The sequence below is a fragment of the Bos indicus genome, chromosome 4 (assembly GCF_029378745.1).
Source record: "Bos indicus isolate NIAB-ARS_2022 breed Sahiwal x Tharparkar chromosome 4, NIAB-ARS_B.indTharparkar_mat_pri_1.0, whole genome shotgun sequence".
In the NCBI taxonomy this organism is placed as follows: domain Eukaryota; kingdom Metazoa; phylum Chordata; class Mammalia; order Artiodactyla; family Bovidae; genus Bos; species Bos indicus.
The window spans coordinates 38088496-38110977 of record NC_091763.1 but is presented as its reverse complement, the minus strand read 5'-3'; the positions used below and the strand labels follow the sequence as shown (position 1 = coordinate 38110977).

Below are 22482 nucleotides of genomic sequence, written 5' to 3'. Positions count from 1 at the left end.
TTCCTGGTTGGTGGCAGCTTAATTATCAGCCTTCAGAAAAGAGGATCAAGTAGGTAAGCAAGTCTAAATTGTATTCCGCCATCATTTCTAGCAACCTCTAATCACTGGTAAGGACTTGAGTGTAAATAGAAAATAAGCAAATGACCATGGTTTTTAGTGAAATCAGGAGAGTGGATTTCAAAGGAGCCAATGTATTTAAAAAGCAAAAGCTTAGGCACAGTTATAAGACCAGGGTTAGACTGCCGATTCTGACAATTTCTAGCCAAGTGCTCTTTATCAGTTATGTCGCCCCCTGACTCTCCAACGGCTCACTCAGAAAACAGAAATGAGAAAATCTGCAATGAATCCCTCATCTACTAGGCGTGATAAAATGAGAAAATGGGTGATGAAGCACTTTTTACGTGAAGAACTACTGCAAATATATGAGAATATTCATTCGAGCATTATTCAAAGAAAGAGAAACACGTTTTGCTAAAAATTTTAAAACCCATATCTAAAAAAAACCTCAAAGTATCATATAGAAATACTTACATCAAGATAATTAAAAATGGAATGAAATAAGGGAAGCATTTGACTACTGTGACATTTGTAATTATGAAATATTTGCAGTAAGAAAATGAAGTAAGAAATCAATTGACTTATTTATTTGATTAAGAAAAGGCGAGAGGTGGAATTGTAAGTACTCTTGGAAGGTATTAGTAAGGCTAACTAGAAATGGGAAATTGTCCTTTGGTGATAATCTATAAACTGGGTTGAATAAATGTATATTCAGGATTATCTTTTAATATTTAAGCTGTTTCCTTAAATCCCTGCTAATTCAAGAAATATCATAGTTCAAGTCCTTTGTACTGCCACACAAATCTTCCACTGCTCCTAAATATTGATTAGTTGGGAGAAAGGAATATACAATTTTTAAGTTTTCTGAGAATAAAAAGAAATGCAAAAAGAAAAGTATGAGGCCTAATTTTAGTTTTGTGGGAAGTACAGAATAATAAAATCAAGTGTTTTAAGGCTGGAAGGGACTTAAGGACAGATAACTTATTTTTTTTTAAACCTTTCTTTGGTATATGTTTTTGATTACAATGAAGATCATTTAATAATCACCCTGGTTCCCTGTAACTGTCAGTGAGTGGCATTCTTTCTTGGGGAAAATCTTACAAATGTTGAGGTCAAGTTAGGAACGGATACTAACTTGGCTTTCCTTCCTAACAGAGCCATGGAATCAAGTCCAGGTCTTCCTCTATCCAGAAAGCTGAGCAGATTGTGAAGTTAATCAGACGTGGGAGAAAGAAAGAGTGGAAGCATTGACTAGAATAGCCGAACCCCATCATTTATTTACATGTTTATGTAAGCTCTGGTATGTTTATTTGGTAACAATTCACCATCTATCTTATAATGTTTCCAACATGAAACTTTGTCCTGCAACCCAATATGCTATCATTATAGCTCTCACTAGCAACGAAGCAGAAACTCTGAATTCTCTATTGCAAGGAATCAAATGAGAAAGCAAAAACTGACACACTCATTTTAAACTGTATCATATAACAATCGCTCAGAACCCAGCAGGTTATGAATGAAATAAATATACTTTATTTATTACACAGGCACTTGTATATTCACATGCCCAACATAACTGATACACTTGACAACTACGGAAACATGAATGGAAAATGTGTTTGTAGGATCAAGAGAGAACTGTTACCACGTAAAGGTGAATGAATGCATTAACATTTTTCCTTTACTTTCCTCTAGGAATTTCCAAAATTCACTGAATTTTTAAAAAAGTTACACTTAAAATAATATTCAACAAAAGCTTATCTACATTCCAACTGGTATGCTAATTCAAATTGTGAGTGGTTTAAATTTTTATCACAATGCAACATATTGATAGTCATGCTTGAACAGATTAGGTTAGTAGCATGCATTCCATTCTGCAATATGAATACTGTTAATCTATTTCCCAACAAAAGTCAAAAGATGCTCAGTGCATAGAAAAATACAAATCACTATAATCAATATATTATGAAACTGATCTTGGGACTTACACGGTGATGATGAAGTCCTGAAATGCCATGCCCACAAAAGCACATTAAAAAGTGGATAAACATACTTTATCAGACAATTTCTAAAAATTAAAAGATGAAGGCCTTAAATTTGGGGGATGTTCTCGCTGTGTACTTTGAATAGCGCCTTTCTGCTCACCTCCTTCTGGCTTGACTGGTCCATCAGACATCACCTTCCTGAGGGCTAGCTGGCTTTGGTCTTGGTTGCCATTGGCTGGTGGAGGCAGATTATCAGACTGAGTTCTTTGAATGGGGAAGACTCCTGCTATGCTGTGTCTGTGCTGCTTCCTGGCATGATTAGACTGACCGCTTTTATGTGCTGCTGTGGCAGTGTGGGTGAAATGGAAACTCAGAGTATGTATCCTCAGATGGAACCAGCTTGAATGTCATTCATGCAAACATAAGTGATGTTTTGCTCTACTGAAATTAAGTTGTGTTTTCAAATGCCGAAATGACATCACATGCACAGCACTAAAGGGGGTTAAAACTGGCTGTTTCTTTGGAAATGATGATTTTGGGAGATGGGGAGAACATTCATTTATCTCCATTGTTTGGCTGATGCCTTTTGGAAGTAACTGTGCCCCGGCATTTTCAAAGTCTCTGTACTTACTAAGTTCTTGTATCATTGTTATCAACTGAAATTACAGCCGTTAAGATGGGTGATTTGTTATGCTTTAGTTGATATCTTGACTTCAAAGGATTTCCAATGGTTAAAAAAAGAATAACCCTATAAATTTTCTGGAATCATAAACAAAGTGTGATCCAACTGAATGGGCCCAACTGTGCTCCTTAATGAGGCGATGACATAGTCTCATCACATATGCTTGTACATATATTAATACTATGTACTTTTGAGAATATAAGAAACATGATTTTCTTCATAGCTTTTTTTCAAAAGTCTAGAAAGTTTCTCACACAGAAATCTTCATCATTTCACATGCACAATTTCTTAAACTTTTTAAGATTGATATGTCTTTTCCATTTCTCCTAGGTTCTAGAAGTTGACTATTGGTCACATTACTCTCTGTCTAAAATTGTTTAGTGTTTTTCAGAGGCGAGAATCTCATTGCTAGTCTGCTCCAAACAGTTGTGTGTATGTGCTTTTTTTTTTTTTGATGTAATGCCTGGAAAGTTGGCAGTCACTTGTGCTTATAATTTCTGTATTCTAAAGGCTATTTACAGGCACACAAAAAGGACACATGACATGGCTTTGCCTGCAAACATCAAAGACACAGCTCCCAAATACAATGAGCCAGGTTGGACGGATGGCAGAGACAAAGGAGAAACAGCCAGTTTTATTTTTGGTCTACGTAAACAAAAAAAAAAAAAAAAAAACTAAATAAGAAACAGCATATTTATGTATTGATTCTGTCCTACACAGACAAAGGGACAGAGAACAGAGGGAGAAGGGAAAGCCAAAAACAAAGCAAACGGGGGAAGACAGCAGGAAAGAAAGGCAACAGATGAACATCAAGCTGCCATGCTGAGGAATTTATTTGCGTCTTTTACTTGGTTGAAGGCGGAGTTGTTGCACAGCGGCTTCGGCAGCGGCTATAGCAGCCCCTGCATCTTCCAGGTGGGTCTGAGTGACGCTGGTTTTGCTTTGACTGCGAGATGGTCCATGAGAGCGGAGATGGCCTTCGGATGAGGATTTCGAGCTACCGGGACTACTATGGGATTTCTCAATGGTGGGAACCTGCATGTCTGGTTACAAAAAGGTAAAACACGAGTTAAAGTTGCTCCAGCGTTCCTCTTGTCAAGCTTGGCTCACACAATTTGAAACTGTCTAAGATTGATGTTAATTCTGTTTGTTTTTTGGCTCATCTGTGCAACTGCTCACCATACAGCAATGTGACTCAACATTTGGGAGACAGTTTTTGGGAAGAAAGACAAGAGGACGATAATCTTGGGAAGAGAGGTTTGAGAAGAGGAATGCATTCGAAGTAGTCTCATGTAAATGAATATACTGACTTATAATTTTACCAAGGAACTCTGCTAATTCTAGCGGAGACCAGGGAAGAAGCAATAGGCTAACACTGCCACAGGAGGAGTTTTAAGTAAAAAAGATAGTTAATTCCTGGAGGAAGGGTTGTGAATCACTGGGACACTTGGAAGTGGAGATGGTATTATCATCATTTCAGGTGATTTTAAAGAATGTACATATAAGAAAGATCACACATTTGCTATGGCAGCTATACAGAGAGAGAGGTCTTTATATTGATCATCTTTCAGAATGGCAATCAGGGCAGAGTTAATCTGGCTACATGGAATCCAGAAATGATAAATAAAATTCATAAGTAATCTATAGCATATATTGTAATCAGTGGTTTATCATATTAACTCAGTGGCCTTTGGACATAATCTTAGTTTTCCATCTTGTAGAACATTTGTATTTCTGACCCAAATTGCAAAAAAACACTTTTCAATTATGCTGTACTTCCTGAGAAGGGGCAAAAAAGGAAGGAATACTCAGATCCAATATAAAAATTTTTATTTAATATTTATGAATAGCTCAGCATATCCTGGAAAGATACTCCATGGTTATCTCATACACGCAGTAAATCAGTTTATGATGAAGATTAATGCTGTGTTGTAGGATAACTGGTTACTGAACTTCCCAATGGAAAAGTTCATTCAAATGAGAAAACTGTGCATACTGCCAAACCCAGTGTATGATGCTGCAATTTAAAAAATAATAGTTAAAAAAATCATAGAATTCATTTGAATCCACTATTTAGGAAAGATTTAAGTAATTTTCAGCATACCAATTGTTTTGATGACCTAAGGAAAACATTTTTGATATAATTAAAAAAGCAAAATGCAAAGTTGTATGTGTCCTTATATTACATTTATAATGAATAAGAATGTATGTATGAAAAATAGGGATATAAGCAATTAGAAGAAATATGCAAAAATGATAATGATGATTACATCTAGTCAACATACTGCTGAGGATTTTTATGTTTTCTTTATGAGATATCCCAATACATTTTATAAAATCATATTATCCTGGATCTTGAGACCTGGAAAAGACCCAATAGCTTATATAATGCAACCGTCTCCATTTTACAGATTCAAAAACAGAGAACCAGAGTGGTGAAGATCACAAAGGCATCAACTTAATTATGGGCTGATCTGAGACTAAAGTCCATTTCTCCAGATTCCATACCCATCATTCTTTGCATGATATTATATTAAATATTTCCTGGTAGAACCCAACCTTTCAAAAAATATTAAATATACAGACACTTATATTCAGAAAGATACTGAGTGAACAAATAGACAAAAGTTTTGCTATTTGAAATATTTCCTACCCTTGGATGGGTCAGGGAAGATACCATGGCTTCTGCTTTTGATGACAGATGGCTTTGGGGACTGCTGGCTGCTCTGGCTGGAATGGGACTTGCCATGATCAATGCTTTCAGTCTGTTCTTTGAGCGGATACCACCTAGGTGTGTTATCAAGGTGAGATGTGCTAGATAAATCAATCAGTACCTGAAAAAAAAATGCAGTAAGTGAATTAAATTTATGGATTAATCTATAATTTGTTAATTTTTCCTGCATACTGAAATTTATTCAAGGACATAAGTCAAGGATATAGTATATCTTTTAGGATGATGAGATGAAATTTTTTTCATTTTTCAATTTTCCTCATTTTTCTTCATCCATGACATTGGGAACCATGTCTTGTGCATATTAAATGCTTTACAAATGTTTGGTTAAATTGAACCGTATTACATCTCTGACTATTAATTAAATTGTTCGGAGATGATGCAAAAAGAGAGATTACAGTCAGTTTCTTTATGAAATAAAGTTTTCTTTTGTTGAATGGACATGTTCTAGTCCTAAACTTGGCTAGCAGTTTTCTGGAGATTGTTTAATTCTAGTTACCAGAGGGACAAAATGAAAAAGAATGGTTAGTTTTCAATTATTAACTTATTCCATCTATTTTAAAATATATCAGTTCACATTTGGAACAGGGATATGACCAACAATTTATGAAAAGAAAGCACTGCATCATGGTTTAATTGGCAATGTTTTCTTTTTCTTAGTGGTACATAAACAATGGTGCATTTTGCAGTAGTTGGCATCTTAAATTTGATCAATATAAAAGAAATGAAACCAGAACAATGGATATATGCCTTAGGTTTATGTGAACAATAAATTATCAGGACTTCAGTAAATCAGCTTTTTGAAATAGGATCATAAATCAGATATAACAGTACATTCTAGAGTAGTCCTATCTAAAACCAAGATTAGCCCAAGTGGCTATTTCACATGGAGCCTGCAGGTGAAGTTCAAATGGGAAAGAGGTACAGATGGAGGAACCAAACATGACCTCCTGTCACTTAAGACTGTGCAACTGTTTTCTACTGTTTCTATCAAAAGGATATCATATTTTCTAGGTATTATACATTTTTGGAGAGGATTTATTTTTTTAACAATAATTCATAACTTCTGCTTTACGCAAAGATCACTAAACAAAAATATGTATTTTTATTTTTAAAAAATTATAGATGAAAAAAAGTAACAAGATCTGACCATCCTGCCAGATTTCATAATTAGGTTACATTCCTTGTGATTTACAAAAAATTTGTTTTTATTGTTTTCTTCTATTTCTAGCTTTGCTTCTTAAAATATTTTGAGATTTTTCTGTGAGACACTTAAATAAGAATATAAAATGTCATCAAGTCATTCATACATGCAATGAGGAACAGCAATTAAATAACCTCAAAATGCATTTGAAAAAATTCAGCTCATTTTATAATAAATTTATCCCATATCTTTAACATAGTCATTTGGATTCACAACATGATTATATAACTTTCTATCAAACAATTAATATTTCACTTTGAAAACTAATTATAAAGTACATTAAGTGGTAAAGTGAAAATTATTTCTCCAAATATTCATCTATTCAAGGAGTCAGTTTGAAAATAAATTATATTCACCAAAGAATTTTATCCAGAAATAGTTATTTTACACATTTAAGAAATTTCCTTTCCATCAATATTTAAATAAAGGCTTATAATGAAGCAAATGAAAAATAAAAGAAATCATAGGCTCACCTCACCAAGAAAGTCATTGGAAGAAAATCTATCATAATCCCAGACTGTCACCTCCAGTGTTTTCTTCTTGAGCTACAGTTCAAATCAAAGTGTTATTAACGTCATTCTCATCATAAATTTTCATTAAACTCATATAACAGAGCCTTTTATTTTTATTCCTTGTACTCTATTTATGTAAAAATAGTTTTAATTTTATCTAAAACTGTATACTTACATTAAATATTATGTAAACTGTCAATCATTTTGCAGTCCAACCGAGTGTTTGATCATAAGGTACCTCACTGTTTTGCAAACAAAAGGGTGATTTTTACTTATTTCCTGTTATTCTACCCCCTCCCATTATTAAAAGTACAAAGCAGAATCTATATATACTCTTTAACACATGAAATTCATAGGTCATAAAAATGTCTAGGTTATTTAGATAAAGTATTTGGATTTGTCTCAGTAAATTGCCAAAACACATTAGTAGCATTATCTTATTTTTGCAGGTGAATTTGACTTATTTTCAACTCAAGAACCCAGATTATAATTGATATCCAGCTTCAATTTCACAGTCAAATTAGAAATCTTCCAGAGGATAAATTAGAAATCCCACTTTGAAAGACAACTCATTCGTAAATTGTTTCCATGGATGTCTTCTTTCTATTTTATTTGTATTCTCTTCTCTCTTAATTCATCCTTATAAACCATCAGTTATTTTCTGTAAATCATGCATAGTTATGAAGATTTTCACAAATATATTGATGTAGTTTTGCCTAGAGTCATTCTGTTTCTGGTGATAACCCTTTACATTAGTTTTCTTCATGCTTTCTTTTGTACAATTCAGTTCCACAATGCCAGATCCTTATTAAGCCTCAATTTAGAGAAAAGACGATCTCCAAAATGTTGCCTGATGGGATAATTCATTTCAGTGTGTCCAGTTCTTTTGTATCTCTATACTGTTTATAAATGTCATGATGTGCCTAGCTGGAAATATTTTCCCTCAAAATATAATAGAGCCCATTCTACTTAAATATTTCATTTTGAAATAATCAATGGAAAATGTTTTACCAATCTTATTTACTGTATTTATTTTTTTAGCTGTTTTGCCAAAATGTGCACATTTTCTTTCACCGTTCTTTGAACTGCACTCAGTTCCTTTTATGGCTACATTTCTTATATGTACTTTACCTATTTTTGTTGTTGTTGTTGTTTATATAGAAAAATTGATATAAATCACATTCTTTCAATAATTTTATCATCACAGCCTAAATCTGTCATATAGAAAATAATAGCTGCATACCTGTTCCATGGAGATACTTTTATAAATCACTGTTTGATTCCACTCAGGATTAAGACTTTTCTGAACGTATTTAGTCCTTCTCTTGTACTCAGCACTGAATTGGAAGAAAAGAAAAAGTTATCTTGATTATTCACCTTGACTGATGACTTCATAGTCAACCTGAAGGGCATGCAGACTTTTAAAGGTACTTTGTTGTGAATCACTATATAATCATCTCATCATACTGATGTCTTAAACCATATCTTAAGTTGAATGCACAATAACAATTTAAAAATATCTTGGAATACTTTAGTTTTATTTTCCCTAAGGTAAATTTTTTTTAAAGAAAAGCTTTTTGGTGTTCTAACTGTAATATAATTTTAGAAATCTTAATCTCTCCTGAATGTTTGAGATAATTACATGAAGTATACAGTAATGTCAATATATTCTTATCCCATAAATAATAATTTTGTATTTAACTTTCCAATAGTTTTGCAACTGATCATGTCAGCAAAGCCAAATGGTTTTTCAATTTTTTTCCATAAAAAACTATAATAACTGTATTGACTGAGGAAAGGATGAAAAATGGCAGTTGCTATAGCTGAGATCTCATGAACATTTGTTATATTTATAGTATATTCTGACACTTTTAGTAAAACAGTAATATAGTTATGAAACAATCCTAATTAAATATAAATTCTTGGTTTCTGTCAATACGTTGTTATAAATGATAAACCAAATCAAAACTTTTCTTTATTCATTATAACTTGGGGCATTTGAGTTTGTCCTTGACTCTTCCATGCCCTCTGATCAACAGTTAGAAGCTTATATTTTACATGTTTAAACATGAGTATTTTTAAAACTTATTTTAATTAAGTTTGACAAAACATCTATACTGAGCATCAATCAATGAAGTTGGAATCACTGCTATTTGCTATGAGCCAATGGCACTCACACAGACCAAACCTTTCTCTAATATTCACTGGCTTTTCCCTAATTTTTTGCCTGGAAAACAAACCTATTATGTTGGTACAAATGTAATTATGGCTTTGGACTATGAATTCTAAATAATTATCAGTAGGCTCAAATACATCTTTATTAATCAAAATAGGAACCATTACAATCAACACACTTTTGCCACCGAGAAGTTTGTTTATTCCTGTAGCATAAAAATCCATGCTTTGGAATTTGATGAACTCTTGGAAAACATTTTCTCCTCCTGCTGATTGTGGAAGCATTTCCCCTGCAAAAACTTGTCAAGATGCTTGAGAAGTGGTAGTCAGTTGGTGAGAGGTCAGGTGAATATGGAATATGAGGCAAAACTTTGTAGCTCAATTTGTTCAATTTTTGAAATGTTGGTTGTGCAACATGCTGTTGGGCATTGTGGCAGAGAATTGGGCCCTTTCTGTTGACCAATGTCGGCTGCAGGCATTGCAGCTTTTGGTGCATCTCATCGATTTACTAAGCATACTTCTCAGATGTAATGGTTTCATTGGGGTTCAGAAAGGGGCAGTCGATCAGCAGCAGACCACTGAACAGTGACCATGACCTTTGTTTAGTGCAAATTTGGCTTTGGGAAGTGTTTAGAGCTTCTTCTTGGTCCAGTCACTAAGCTGGTCATTGACGATTGTCATGTACAATCCACTTTTTGTTGCACATCACAATCCAATTAAGAAATGGTTTGTTGTGTGGAATAAGAGAAGAAGACATTTCTATTTATAATATATGTGCTCCTGAAATGAGTACAAGAGAAGATGACACTCCAAAATGGTGATTTTTTGATTTCTGGCCAGCTCATGAGGAACCCACTTTTTAAGCTTTTTCATCTTTCCAATTTGCTTCAAATACTGAATGACCATAGAATGGTTGACCCTGAGTTCTTTGGCAACATTCTGTGTAGCAGTAAGAAGATCAGCTTTGATGATGCTCTCAGTTGGTCGATGTCAACTTCTGATGGCTGGCCACTATGCTCATCTTCAAGGCTCTCGTCTCCTTGCACAACTTCTTGAACCACCACTGTACAATATGTTCACTAGCAGTTCCTGGGCCAAATGTATTGTTGATTTCGTGAGTTGTCTTTGCTACTTTATGACCCATTTTGAACTCAAATAAGAAAATTGCTTGAATTTGCTTTTTGTCTAACATCATTTCAATGTCTATAAAATGAATATAGACAGCAAGTAATAAGTCATTAGCAAAAAACATTAAGTGAGAAGTGTGCATTAAAATGATGTATCAGATCAGATCACATCAGATCAGTCTCTCAGTCGTGTCCGACTCTTTGCCACCCCATGAATTGCAGCACGCCAGGCCTCCCTGTCCATCACCAACTCCCGGAGTTCACTCACACTCACGTCCATCGAGTCAGTGATGCCATCCAGCCATCTCATCCTCTGTCGTCCCCTTCTCCTCTTGCCCCCAATCCCTCCCAGCATCAGAGTCTTTTCCAATGAGTCAACTCTTCGCGTGAAGTGGCCAAAGTACTGGAGTTTCAGCTTTAGCATCATTCCTTCCAAAGAAATCCCAGGGCTGATCTCCTTCAGAATGGACTGGTTGGATCTCCTTGCGGTCCAAGGGACTCTCAAGAGTCTTCTCTAACACCACAGTTCAAAAGCATCAATTCTTTGGTGCTCAGCCTTCTTCACAGTCCAACTCTCACATCCATACATGACCACAGGAAAAACCATAGCCTTGACTAGACAAACCTTTGTTGACAAAGTACTGTCTCTGCTTTTGAATACGTTATCTAAGTTGGTCATAACTTTCCTTCCAAGAAGTAAGCGTCTTTTAACTTCATGGCTGCAGTCACCATCTGCAGTGATTTTGGAGCCCAGAAAAATAAAGTCTGACACTGTTTCCACTGTTTCCCCATCTATTTCCCATGAAGTGATGGGACTGGATGCCATGATCTTTGTTTTCTGAATGCTGAGCTTTAAGCCAACTTTTTCACTCTCCACTTTCACTTTCATCAAGAGGCTTTGTAGTTCCTCTTCACTTTCTGCCATAAGGGTGGTGTCATCTGCATATCTGAGGTGATTGACATTTCTCCCAGCAATCTTGATTCCAGCTTGTGTTTCTTCCAGTCCAGCTTTTCTCATGATGCACTCTGCATAGAAGTTAAATAAACAGGGTGACAATATACAGCCTTGATGTACTCCTTTTCCTATTTGGAACTAGTCTGTTGTTCCATGTCCAGTTCTAACTGTTGCTTCCTGACCTGCATACAAATTTCTCAAGAGGCAGATCAGATGGTCTGGTATTCCCATCTCTTTCAGAATGTTCCACAGTTTATTGTGATCCACACAGTCAAAGGCTTTGGCATAGTCAATAAAGCAGAAATAGATGTTTTTCTGGAACTCTCTTGCTTTTTCCATGATCCAGTGGATGTTGGCAATTTGATCTCTGGTTCCTCTGCTTTTTCTAAAACCAGCTTGAACATCAGGAAGTTCACGGTTCACATATTGCTGAAGCCTGGCTTGAAGAATTTTGAGCATTACTTTACTAGCGTGTGAGAACAACCATATTTATTCAGAATGTATTCCAATATCAGATGGCAAATTTCAACAATGCAAAAACTGCAATTACTTTTGCACCAACATAATATTTGTCTGGGGCCCTTTCCTGTGCCTGGAATTCATAAATTGCCGTTCCCTGAAAGTAGTGGATCTTCATCCTGGATCTGCAGTTCTATTCCCAGCAATGGACAACAGACTAACTCTTGTTATATTAATGGCCTCAAGTCTTGCTAAATTCTGGAATCTCTACTATTGTTCCCCAAACACTAGTTTATTCATTCTAGATAAAAATATTGAGAGTCAACTCCATTTCACCACTCACTTTTAGAGATATGTCTTACAGCCAAAGCTCAACATTCAGAAAACTAAGATCATGGCATCTGGTCCCATTACTTCATGGCAAATAGATGAGGAAACAGTGGAAACAGTGGCTGACTTTATTTTTCTGGGCTCCAAAATCACTTCAGATGGTGACTGCAGCCATGAAATTAAAAGACGCTTACTCCTTAGAAGAAAAGTTATGACCAACCTAGACAGCATATTAAAAAGTAGAGACATTACTTAGCCAACAAAGGTCTGTCTAGTCAAGGCTATGGTTTTTCCAGTGGTCATGTATGGATGTGAGAGTTGGACTATAAAGAAAGCCGAGCATTGAAGAATTGATGTTTTTGAATTGTGGTGTTGGAGAAGACTCTTGAGAGTCCCCTGGACTGCAAGGACATCTGACCAGTCTATCTTAAAGGAGATCAATCCTGGGTGTTCATTGGAAGGACTGATGTTGAAGCTGAAACTCCAATAGTTTGGCCACCTGATGCGAAAAGCTGACCCATTTGAAAAGACCCTGATGCTGGGAAATTTGAGGGCAGGAGGAGAAATGGACAATAGAGGATGAGATGGTGGGATGGCATCACCGACTCGATGGACATGGGTTTGGGTGAACTCCGGGAGTTGGTGATGGACAGGGAGGCCTGGTGTGCTGCGGTTCATGAGGTCGCAAAGAGTCGGACATGACTGAGCGACTGAACTGAACTATAGCTAAATATCTTTTTTCTCCCTCTGGCTTTATTCTCTTTCTTATCGCATATACAAGGGCAATAATCTCCAACACTGATTGCCTGTTAGAATCACTCTGGGATCTGTGTTCCAACTGTGGGGGGTGGTGCAAACAATATGCATCCACATCTCCCTTCCCTTTACCCTTTATGAGAGTCTTATTTAATAGTCCTGGAGTGAGGCTTGAGCATCAGAATTTTTAAAATGACATGAGTAAATCTAATGTGTTGTCAAGATTGAGAACCAACTAATTTATGTCTCCAAAGACTTTACATTTCAGCCACTGTGAACTGAATTCAATTTAAGAAATGAAGCAGTACTGTTCTCATTTTTAACCAACCTATTTGAATATACAAAAATAAGAACACGATGTGACAATTTTGTCATTCAGCATAAAGTGCAAAGAATTCTGGGGAAATGAATAGGCAATGATTCAAAGACACACGAACTTTCACTGACTGTGGACAGAAAGTATATATTTTTATGTATCAGTTCAGTTCAGTTCAGTCGCTCAGTTGTGCCTGACTCTTTGCGACCCCATGAATTGCAGCACGCCAGGCCTCCCTGTCCATCACCAACTCCCGGAGTTCACTCACACTCACATCCATTAGTCAGTGATGCCATCCAGCCATCTCATCCTCTGTCGTCCCCTTCTTCTCCTGCCCCCAATCCCTCCCAGCATGAGTCTTTTCCAATGGGTCAACTCTTCGCATGAGGTGGCCAAAGCACTGGAATTTCAGCTTTAGCATCATTCCTTCCAATTTTTATGTATATGTTTTAGACAAATCTGTCTAGTGAAGTTTATATACCCAAGTATTCAGAAAGTTCCACTTTGACTTATTCCAATTTTACTCTAGAGAATTCTCCCACATGTACCTAAAGAATTGTTCAAGAACATTCATTGCAATATTGTTTCTAACAGTATGTGAATAAGATAGGAAATACAGGCATTAGAATATAATCATTCAATGAAATTTAAGAAGCAGTTAAATTGAATGAAAACACCTTATATATCAACATATATAAATATTAAAAAAAATCTTTAGCAAATAATTTTTAGAAGAAAACCTAGAGTAGGTTATCAAGATATAAATTGAAATCACATGAAATAATACTATAAATTATTTACATCTATATGTATATATGTATGACAAACATGTTAATATCGTAAGACAGCATGGGATTTATGGATGTTACACTGTATTTAGTGGTTATCTCAGAAAAACGGGGGAATGGTTTCAGAGGGCTTCAGGAGTAGCTATAATATACCTTTTATTAAAAAAAAACCTGAAGCCAATATAGCAAAATATCAAGATTTGATAAAACTGGATATCAAGAACATAAGTACTTGTGACAGTATTTTCTATAATATTCAGTAAGTTTAAAATATTTTATAACAAAAATCAAAAATTATTTTAGCAAATTACATCCTTTTATATTTTATGATTTTGCTTTTAAAATTAAGGGTGATATAATAAGAATAAGTATGATCACTTTTCAGTTAATAGCCAACTTTGGTTGCTACTTTAGAATTCATGGCTAGTTCTCTAGTAGAATTAAAAAAAAGCACATTATAGTATGAGTTTTAAAGTTTCTGTTTTGGACTTAATTATCATAATGTGAGATCATGGGAAAAAACATATTAGGGATAAGATTCATAATACAGTGAACAGTGGTAAAAATGTTATTTTTTTCAAATCCTGAACAACTGAAAGCATATAATTTTAAAATAAGATTGAAGATGGAAACTAATGTCAAATGCAAACTCATGTATTTTTACTAAAATTCTAGATATGCCAACATATATTTAAAGCCAAAACTATTGAAATGTCTTCAAAAGATATATTAGTCACCATTTTTCCTTTATTTATAAATATTAACAATTGTAATAACATTTCACATGTATATTTTAGTAATTCTTTCACCAATATCTAGCAAAATTACTGAATGCCAACTTTGTGTCAGGAACTACGCTCTATAAAAATGTACAACTGCAAAACTTTTAATTGTATTGACACACCATTATATCATGAGAAACACTTTGTAAAGTCAGCACATTAAAATAATAACAGCTAACATTAATGAAAGGCTTTTTCACAGGCAGAGTCTAAGTGCTTTTCATGTGTTAAATTATTTAATCCTCAAAGCAACGCTGTGAGTCAGGTATTATTTATTATCTTATTTTATAGCTGATAAGAACTGAAGCTCAGAGGAATTAAGGCAAGCAGGTAAGGCTGCAGTTATTAATTCATAGGACAAGGTTTCAATAACAAGGAAACTGATTTCTTGCTCTTGAACATGGGCTATATGAACTCAGTTAATTAAGCCCATCATAAAATGTGACTAATCTATCAATTTTCTTAATTTTTCATTAGCTGAAGTGTCTAGTTTGTCTTATTTTAAAATCTAAAATTATACACCTCAAATTAAATATATATTTATACATATACAACATAAATTATTTACAGCATGTATATATAGACACATACTGAAAATCAGGACAGTTTTAGAGTTGCTTAGGGAAATAATGAATGGTATGTTGTAAGACAGTGTTGTGGAACTAAGGATAATTAGTATAAATATTAACTTTTGTCCAGATACAATCAGATATAACCCCAATTAGTTGGGGAAAATTTAGATGTTTAATTTACTAGACAATATAAGTTCGACTCTCCAGTTTGTATCCTTTGCCTTTAGGGTTAATGAAGGTAAACACACCTTACTCCTGATCTTGCCTCTACCAGCCCAGGTTGACTGGTGTAAATGCAAATGAAATCCTTTGCAATCTTTTCAAACTTGAATTTGCTGACGTGCAGAGAAGGCCACAAGGGTCACACAAAGCTTTGCCTTCATTGACCCTCGTCTTAGAGCTATCATGTACTGACTATTTGGGCAAAATGCCAATGGACTATGTTCTGACTTTACACAATTGGAAACTCCACAGTTCCCAGCACCATATCAAAATCTGTGGATTTACAAGTTGAAGGTGGCCAGGTAAGCAGAATTCTTGAATGTGAGCAGAAATCCAGGTGGAGAAAAAAGTGGAGCTCATTTTTCTTTCCTACCTTGTCTAATAAACACACTACGGTCTCTAATGGGAAGGCTGAAATAATATTATTTTAGGATAAGTAAATCATATCTAATAATCAGAGACTTTTTTTAATAAGTGAAAATAAAAAGCCAATTAGTGAAGATGGGACATGGTGCTTATCAAAAAAGCTAAACCTTTGTTTCCTTGAAGTTTTGACTAATTTCTTTTTTCTTTGATTTTTATTGTTATGGTCACTTTTTCATAAGTAGGTATGATTTTAAGGCTGACAGGAAATATACTTAAAATTTAATTATTTTCTTCTAAACCAGCAGAATAAAACAGTTCTCTGAGTTTCTCTTTAATTAAAAAAAATTGAGAAAGAAGAATGGAATATAATGGCTTATTTATATTTAACCCTCATAGAATTATATAAAATATTGAAGGTCTTCATTTGCTTTCTCTTGATTGGAAAAATATATACATATTTCTTTATTGAAAAATATATAATGAGTCATATATATATACACATAAATATATACATATACATACACATACACACACACACATATAGTGAAGTGAAAGTCACTCAGTCATGTCCTACTCTTTACCCCATGGACTATACAGTCGATGAAATTCTCCAGGCCAGAATAGTGGAGTGGGTACCCCTTCCCTTCTCCAGGGGATCTTCTCAACTCAGGGATTGAACCCAGGTCTCCCACACTGCAGGCAGATTCTTTACCAGCTGAGCCACAGGGAAGCCTAAGAATACTGGAGTAGATAGCCTATCCCTTCTTCAGCAGATCTTTCTGACCCAGGAATTAAATTAGGGTCTAATGCGTTGCAGGCGGATTCTTTACCAGCCAAGTTTTCTTCAAACTTACTCCTCTGAGGATATTGCCTTTAATTTAGAAAGAAGCACAGAGCATATCCCATTTTACAAGCTCTGTTTCTCTGTGTGAAAGAACGTATATATGACTTGTCACTTGATTGTGCTCCCTGAGGTCTGAGACTATGGCTGTGTTCTCAATTCCAACCCCAGCAAAGAGTTTGGAGTAGTTTCTGCTAAATAAATGTTTATTGAATGGATCCTTAAAACATGTTTGTCCTTCTTTTTTTCTTTAAAATCTACTGAAATAAAAGAAGTTTTGGCCTTCAAATTGTAAATATATACAACATGTATACCTGTTTCACATTTGTTCCAGAGGAAATAGTTTGAGATGCTAACAAGGGTGTTTAGAGAAAGTCCAGCCAGGAACTGGGCTTCCAGGTACCAGAATAGTGAAAATAAGCTTCAGTTATAGCAAAATCTCATCAGTGGGAAAAAAAAAAATCTGCACTTTGTCTAGCAGTGTAATGCAAGAAAGCAGAACGAAATCCTTCAGATATGCTCATTTTCATTTCTTAACTATCTAGGCACAAGTATTGAGTTAATGGACTCTAGGCTATTGTCTGTCTTTCACCTCATCTTGGCTGATATCTGGGCTATCAGAGCTTATGAACATCTTATTCAAAGGATGAGAAGAGGAAATGAAAGGAGACAAGAAAACCAGACCAGTGAAATTCTTTTAGTTAACAGGACATTAAATTTTTTTTTAATCATTAAGGATGTATTATACTTATTACTGAAGAAAAGTTGCCTGATTTTCTAGTGTTGTTAAATAATTTTGTATAATTCAGTAGCCAAAGCATTCTATATCTCTTTTCTGTTGCAGGGTTAAGTGACCACTGGCAACATGAAATTTATTATACATCTCTATAAATAATAGCAACTGCCATTTATTGAGAGCTTATTATGTGCCTGACATTATGCTTATCATTTTTGGTACATTCTTCATGTGTTTGACAAAAATCCTGGGAGGGGGCTATTAAGATTCCTAGGTAGCAGAGGACATAGTTTTAGAGAAACCTCACAACTTCGAAGTGGTAGGGCTGAAATTCAAACTCAAGCTCTTAAGGACTTTACTCATTGGCCTCTTCAGTCTAACTTACAATGTCAATACTTTATCAGTATAATTCCTTTTCACACTGACAGTTCTAGAAGACATGATGAAAATAACTTCAATATGAAAGATATGACTAAGGGACTTCTAGATCTTCTATACTGTAATCCAGCACATCTCAGATCATTTTGACTATTATTTACATTTACAAAAAACATGTTCTCTTCTAAATTAAATATAGACAAGCACTGTCATTCTGACAATTTCCCTCTAGTTTCTCCTGATAAAAGAGAGAAAGCTTCTGAATAAAGGGACTGATAATGTCTGTTCTGAATGACATGATCCCTTTGAAACAAAACTCATTTTGCCTATCAGTCTGAGAGGTCTGGATGATGCCTGAGAAGAGAAAGCCAGTCATAACAAGTGACCTTTCTCAGTTTCAAATTTTCTGGTAGCCATAATTATGTGGCTGCAAGGAAATAGCTTCTGGGCACCAGAAAGGTTGTAGTGGCTAATACTGTTCTTTGAAATATTTAAATATTTAAGCTCTTACAAATTAGAAACTGCCTGTTTTGCCCAACAGTTTGTCAGGTTTATTAAAGATGTTGAATTTTATTATCAAAGACAAAAATCCTGTACCATTAAAATTCTGGGTGGGATTAAAATTCCCATCACTGTGTTGCTACAGATGGTACAAGATTCACCTCCCCAACTAAATAACACATTCAATTTATATGCAATGAGGTGTGCAAAAAGTGCTTTTGGCTATATATTAAGAAAACCCCTTAACTAACAATATACTGATTTAACACCCTCTAGCAGAAAATAGACAAAGGAGGTTGTTCTCATGCTGGAACAGGAAGATTATGGCATCCTAAATTGCACAGCAATAATTTTGTGGTACATAAGGTCTAAAAGCATGGAAGTGTTTCATCATTAGATCTGCTGCTGCTGCTGCTAAGTCACTTCAGTCGTGTCCGACTCTGTGTGACCCCATAGACGTCACCCCACCAGGCTCTCCTGCCCCTGGGATTCTCCAGGCAAGAATACTGGAGTGGGTCTAAGTGAGGATAAAAAATGAGACAACTCTCATGTTTAAGATGGGATATATACGTAGTACTGGTCATCCAGAAGGCCAATTAATTTCTTCTGAAAAATGAGTATATATTTTTTTAATTTGTCATAGAAGACTCAGAAGGACCTAAGCCATGATTACTGCATGAGAAGCTAAATGAATTTTAGCAAATTATAAACAAAAACTTTAGTTATATCTAATTTCAGAATGATATTTCTTTATCATACTTTTCTATGTTTTTACTATTTTCTACTTTTCTATCCTCTTCTGCACATATCTGCTAAACATATTTAGTAATGATGTGATCAGAACAGTCTGCTATTAGCCTAATTCAATTGATAGCAACATACAGAAAAATAAAAATTATAACTGCAGGTAAATGTACATGAAAGGCGAAAAAAAAAAAAAGAACTCTAGACATTTCAGCAAAGTGTGACACTGAAAGAGAACCAACTCTACCTTGCATTCTGGACAACCATGACTTGACTGCATTGATTCCAAGATCGAGAATGAAGGATACAGCAGAAAAGTAGGAAAGACAGGAAGAAAAAAGTTAGGAACAGAAGTAAGGAAGAAAATGTGAGAATAAAAACTAAAGGAGCTGCACCATAATACACAAACAACATGAGGTAGAAAATAATCGTTGAACCAAGGTGAAAATAATGCTTCCCAAGTATAATACATTCCAAGGTCTTGGTCATTATAGTAATTAGGAGTAATTTAAAGAAAGGGCTAGGAATTGAATAGGAATGGCATACTAGCGTGCTTTTTGGTCAAATCCCATCTAGAAGGCATATTTTGTTTGATAAATTGCATGGGGATAGCTTTCGGTGGGAACCTCACTCTTCATTTCATTATAGTTCCCACCCATCTTTCTGTTACCCACTCTGGAATGGACTGCCATATTCATGCCATCTGTCTGACCTTTCCAGTTATTCAAGTTTGCAACGGGATTGCAATAGGATTAAAACATATCCTGTAACAAATAAAAGATAACCACTCTTTTATAGTATAAAAAGTGACACTCTAGGGTATTAAAGAAGATAGAAAATTAAAAGAGAGTGTCTATTTTCACTCATTAGCAAATGCTGATTAGAGATATAGCCTTGGCAGTGATTTCCTCTTATACTGTCATTAAATAACACTAACGGTCAAATGACCCAAATAAAAGGCAGAATGCAGTTATCAGTTTGTTATATTCATGCTAAAAAATAAAGTACTCGAGGAGGAGGGATAAATTAGGAGTTTGAGTTTAGCAGTTACAGACTACTACATACAAAACAGATACACAGCAAATTCTACTGTAATGCACAGAAGCTATACTCAGTATCTTGAATTAAATCAGTTTGCTGTATACAGAAACGAATGCAACATTGAAAATCAACTATATTTCAAAAGAGTAGAAACATTGCAGTTATACTACTACATAAAGATAAAAACTAACATAGAAAGTCCCCTTTCTTGTTCTATAGGGCTAGTTTGAAATGTCTATGAATTAAAACTAGAGTAACAATACCAGCAACTCTAAGTTTCTAAATAAAATTGTTGGGTAGGATGAAATTAAGGGCTGTATACTGAATTAGATATATCACTTGGCAATTTTCAAATTATTTTCTGAGTATTATCTAATTTGATTTTCCTGAGCAACTGAAAATTATGGCTCTCTCTACCATGGCTCTTTCAATATCAACAAGGAAAGTGAATCTCTAAGAATTGATGATTTGACAGTTGTGACAACTGGTAAGCAGCACTCAAATGCAGTGTATAACTCTAATTTAGATCCTGTTCAAACAGACCAAATATAGTTATAGAACATACTTTGTATGATTTTAGTGTTTATAAATTTTTTGAGCTTTGTTTTATGGCCCACAACATAGTTTATGATGGTTAATGTTCCATGTGCACTTGAAAAGTATATATATATATATACACACATACATATTCTGCTGTTGATGGGCAGAATATTTTATATATATCAACTAGGTCATCAAACTGGCTAAGAAAATATTAGGAGGCAATTGGGGGAAATAAGAGATTTAAAAATTAAAAATTATTATGTGTGGTATTATAATTACTTTTGAAGTTTTTTTTTTTTTTTAGAAATATATACTATTTGCATAAAAAAGTTACAATAGTTGAGATCTATTTTAAAATAATCTGCATGGAGGGAGTGTACAAGGGTGAAAATGAAACATGATTGGCTAGAGAGTGGTAATTGTTGAAGCTGAGTAATGGGTGCATGATGGATCATTATATTATTCTTTCTACTTATACTTCCAATGACTGAAAATTTCCCAGTAAAAAGTTACATTAAAATGTTGCTCTTCAAATTAAATGAAAACACAGCAAAAATGAAACCAGAGTCTTCAATAACCGTCCCCTAATTTTTTTAACTATACCTTCAATTGTTGATTACTTATGGTTCCATCATACTGATTTGGCTAGTATAAATTCTTCATAAAAGGTAATGATCTGTTGGGTCCAAATTACTGGTTTGAAGCCATCCCTGAATTATGATTTATATATAAGATTACACCCATTTGCACTTATTATGTGAAAATTAAACATCTCTAAAGAGTACTTGCTTTATATAAACAGTTTATATATTACACAAGAGATTTAAAGAGATCTTTTTCATTTATCTACCAAAGTTGACATTTCAAATATTATTCTTATTTTTTTATTTTATAATTTTAGAACAGTGATTTGAAAATATGCATGTAAATAATGATCCATCAAGTCATTTAATGAGCATTTAATTATTGAATAATACACATGTCCTATAAGATAAAAGAGTAACTGGTGAGTCCTTGAACACTGGTTTCACAAATACATTTTGAAAGGTAAACTAATTCTTTAAATCTGCCACAGACAATTCCTGAAATGATTTCATAGTCTACCTGACTGGTCATAGCACAAGAAGTTTCTAGAACTAACATACTAATACATTCTTATCCAAGCAGCTTTTGTTATGATCATGAATCTCCAAAAACCCATTAAAGCTTAATTATAAATTTTTAATTCCACCTTGCTTACTAACTGGAAATAAATAAGTATGACATGTATTACAGATAAAACTAAGAAAAAGATACAAAGCTCTTTAGAGATTAGAAGACATTATCACTATTTAAAAAAAAATCATATGGCAATATTTATGATACTTCGAAGACATCACTTCTTTACTTACCCTCGCCCTGGAAGAAGGTACACTTTAACAAAGGGGTCTGAATAACCATTGTTGTCTCGAGGGACTAGGTTTCTTGCTTGGAGAATATGTATTATGAGATTTCCAAGATCATAGTTGATTTGAAGCTTAAAGGAACAGCAAATATTCCATGAACATTATTTTGTTTTTAAAAAAGCATATAATACATTATCGTTCAATATTTTGCCAGTATTTAAAAAAAATTCTCATAAGAAGCATTAACTGTCACTTTCATTTTATTTGAAACTGAACAGACCAGTTAATGTCTAA

At 34.4% G+C, this 22482-nt stretch overlaps 1 protein-coding gene across 6 annotated transcripts in view; it reads right to left on the bottom strand.

The window, feature by feature from the left end:
* Positions 1-22482, bottom strand: part of PCLO (piccolo presynaptic cytomatrix protein) — a 398862-nt gene that overhangs the window by 60302 nt on the left and 316078 nt on the right. For 3 of the 6 annotated variants that reach the window (XM_070787660.1, XM_070787663.1, XM_070787665.1), the window contains exons 15-21: positions 22195-22319; positions 19467-19493; positions 8415-8508; positions 7133-7204; positions 5378-5558; positions 3573-3767; positions 2203-2385 (exon numbers count right to left, since the gene is read on the bottom strand). In XM_070787660.1, the coding sequence (XP_070643761.1) occupies positions 2203-2385; positions 3573-3767; positions 5378-5558; positions 7133-7204; positions 8415-8508; positions 19467-19493; positions 22195-22319 (877 nt within the window). The remainder of the gene's footprint in view (positions 1-2202; positions 2386-3572; positions 3768-5377; positions 5559-7132; positions 7205-8414; positions 8509-19466; positions 19494-22194; positions 22320-22482) is intronic. The other 3 variants (XM_070787662.1, XM_070787664.1, XM_070787661.1) reach the window with 3 other exon arrangements.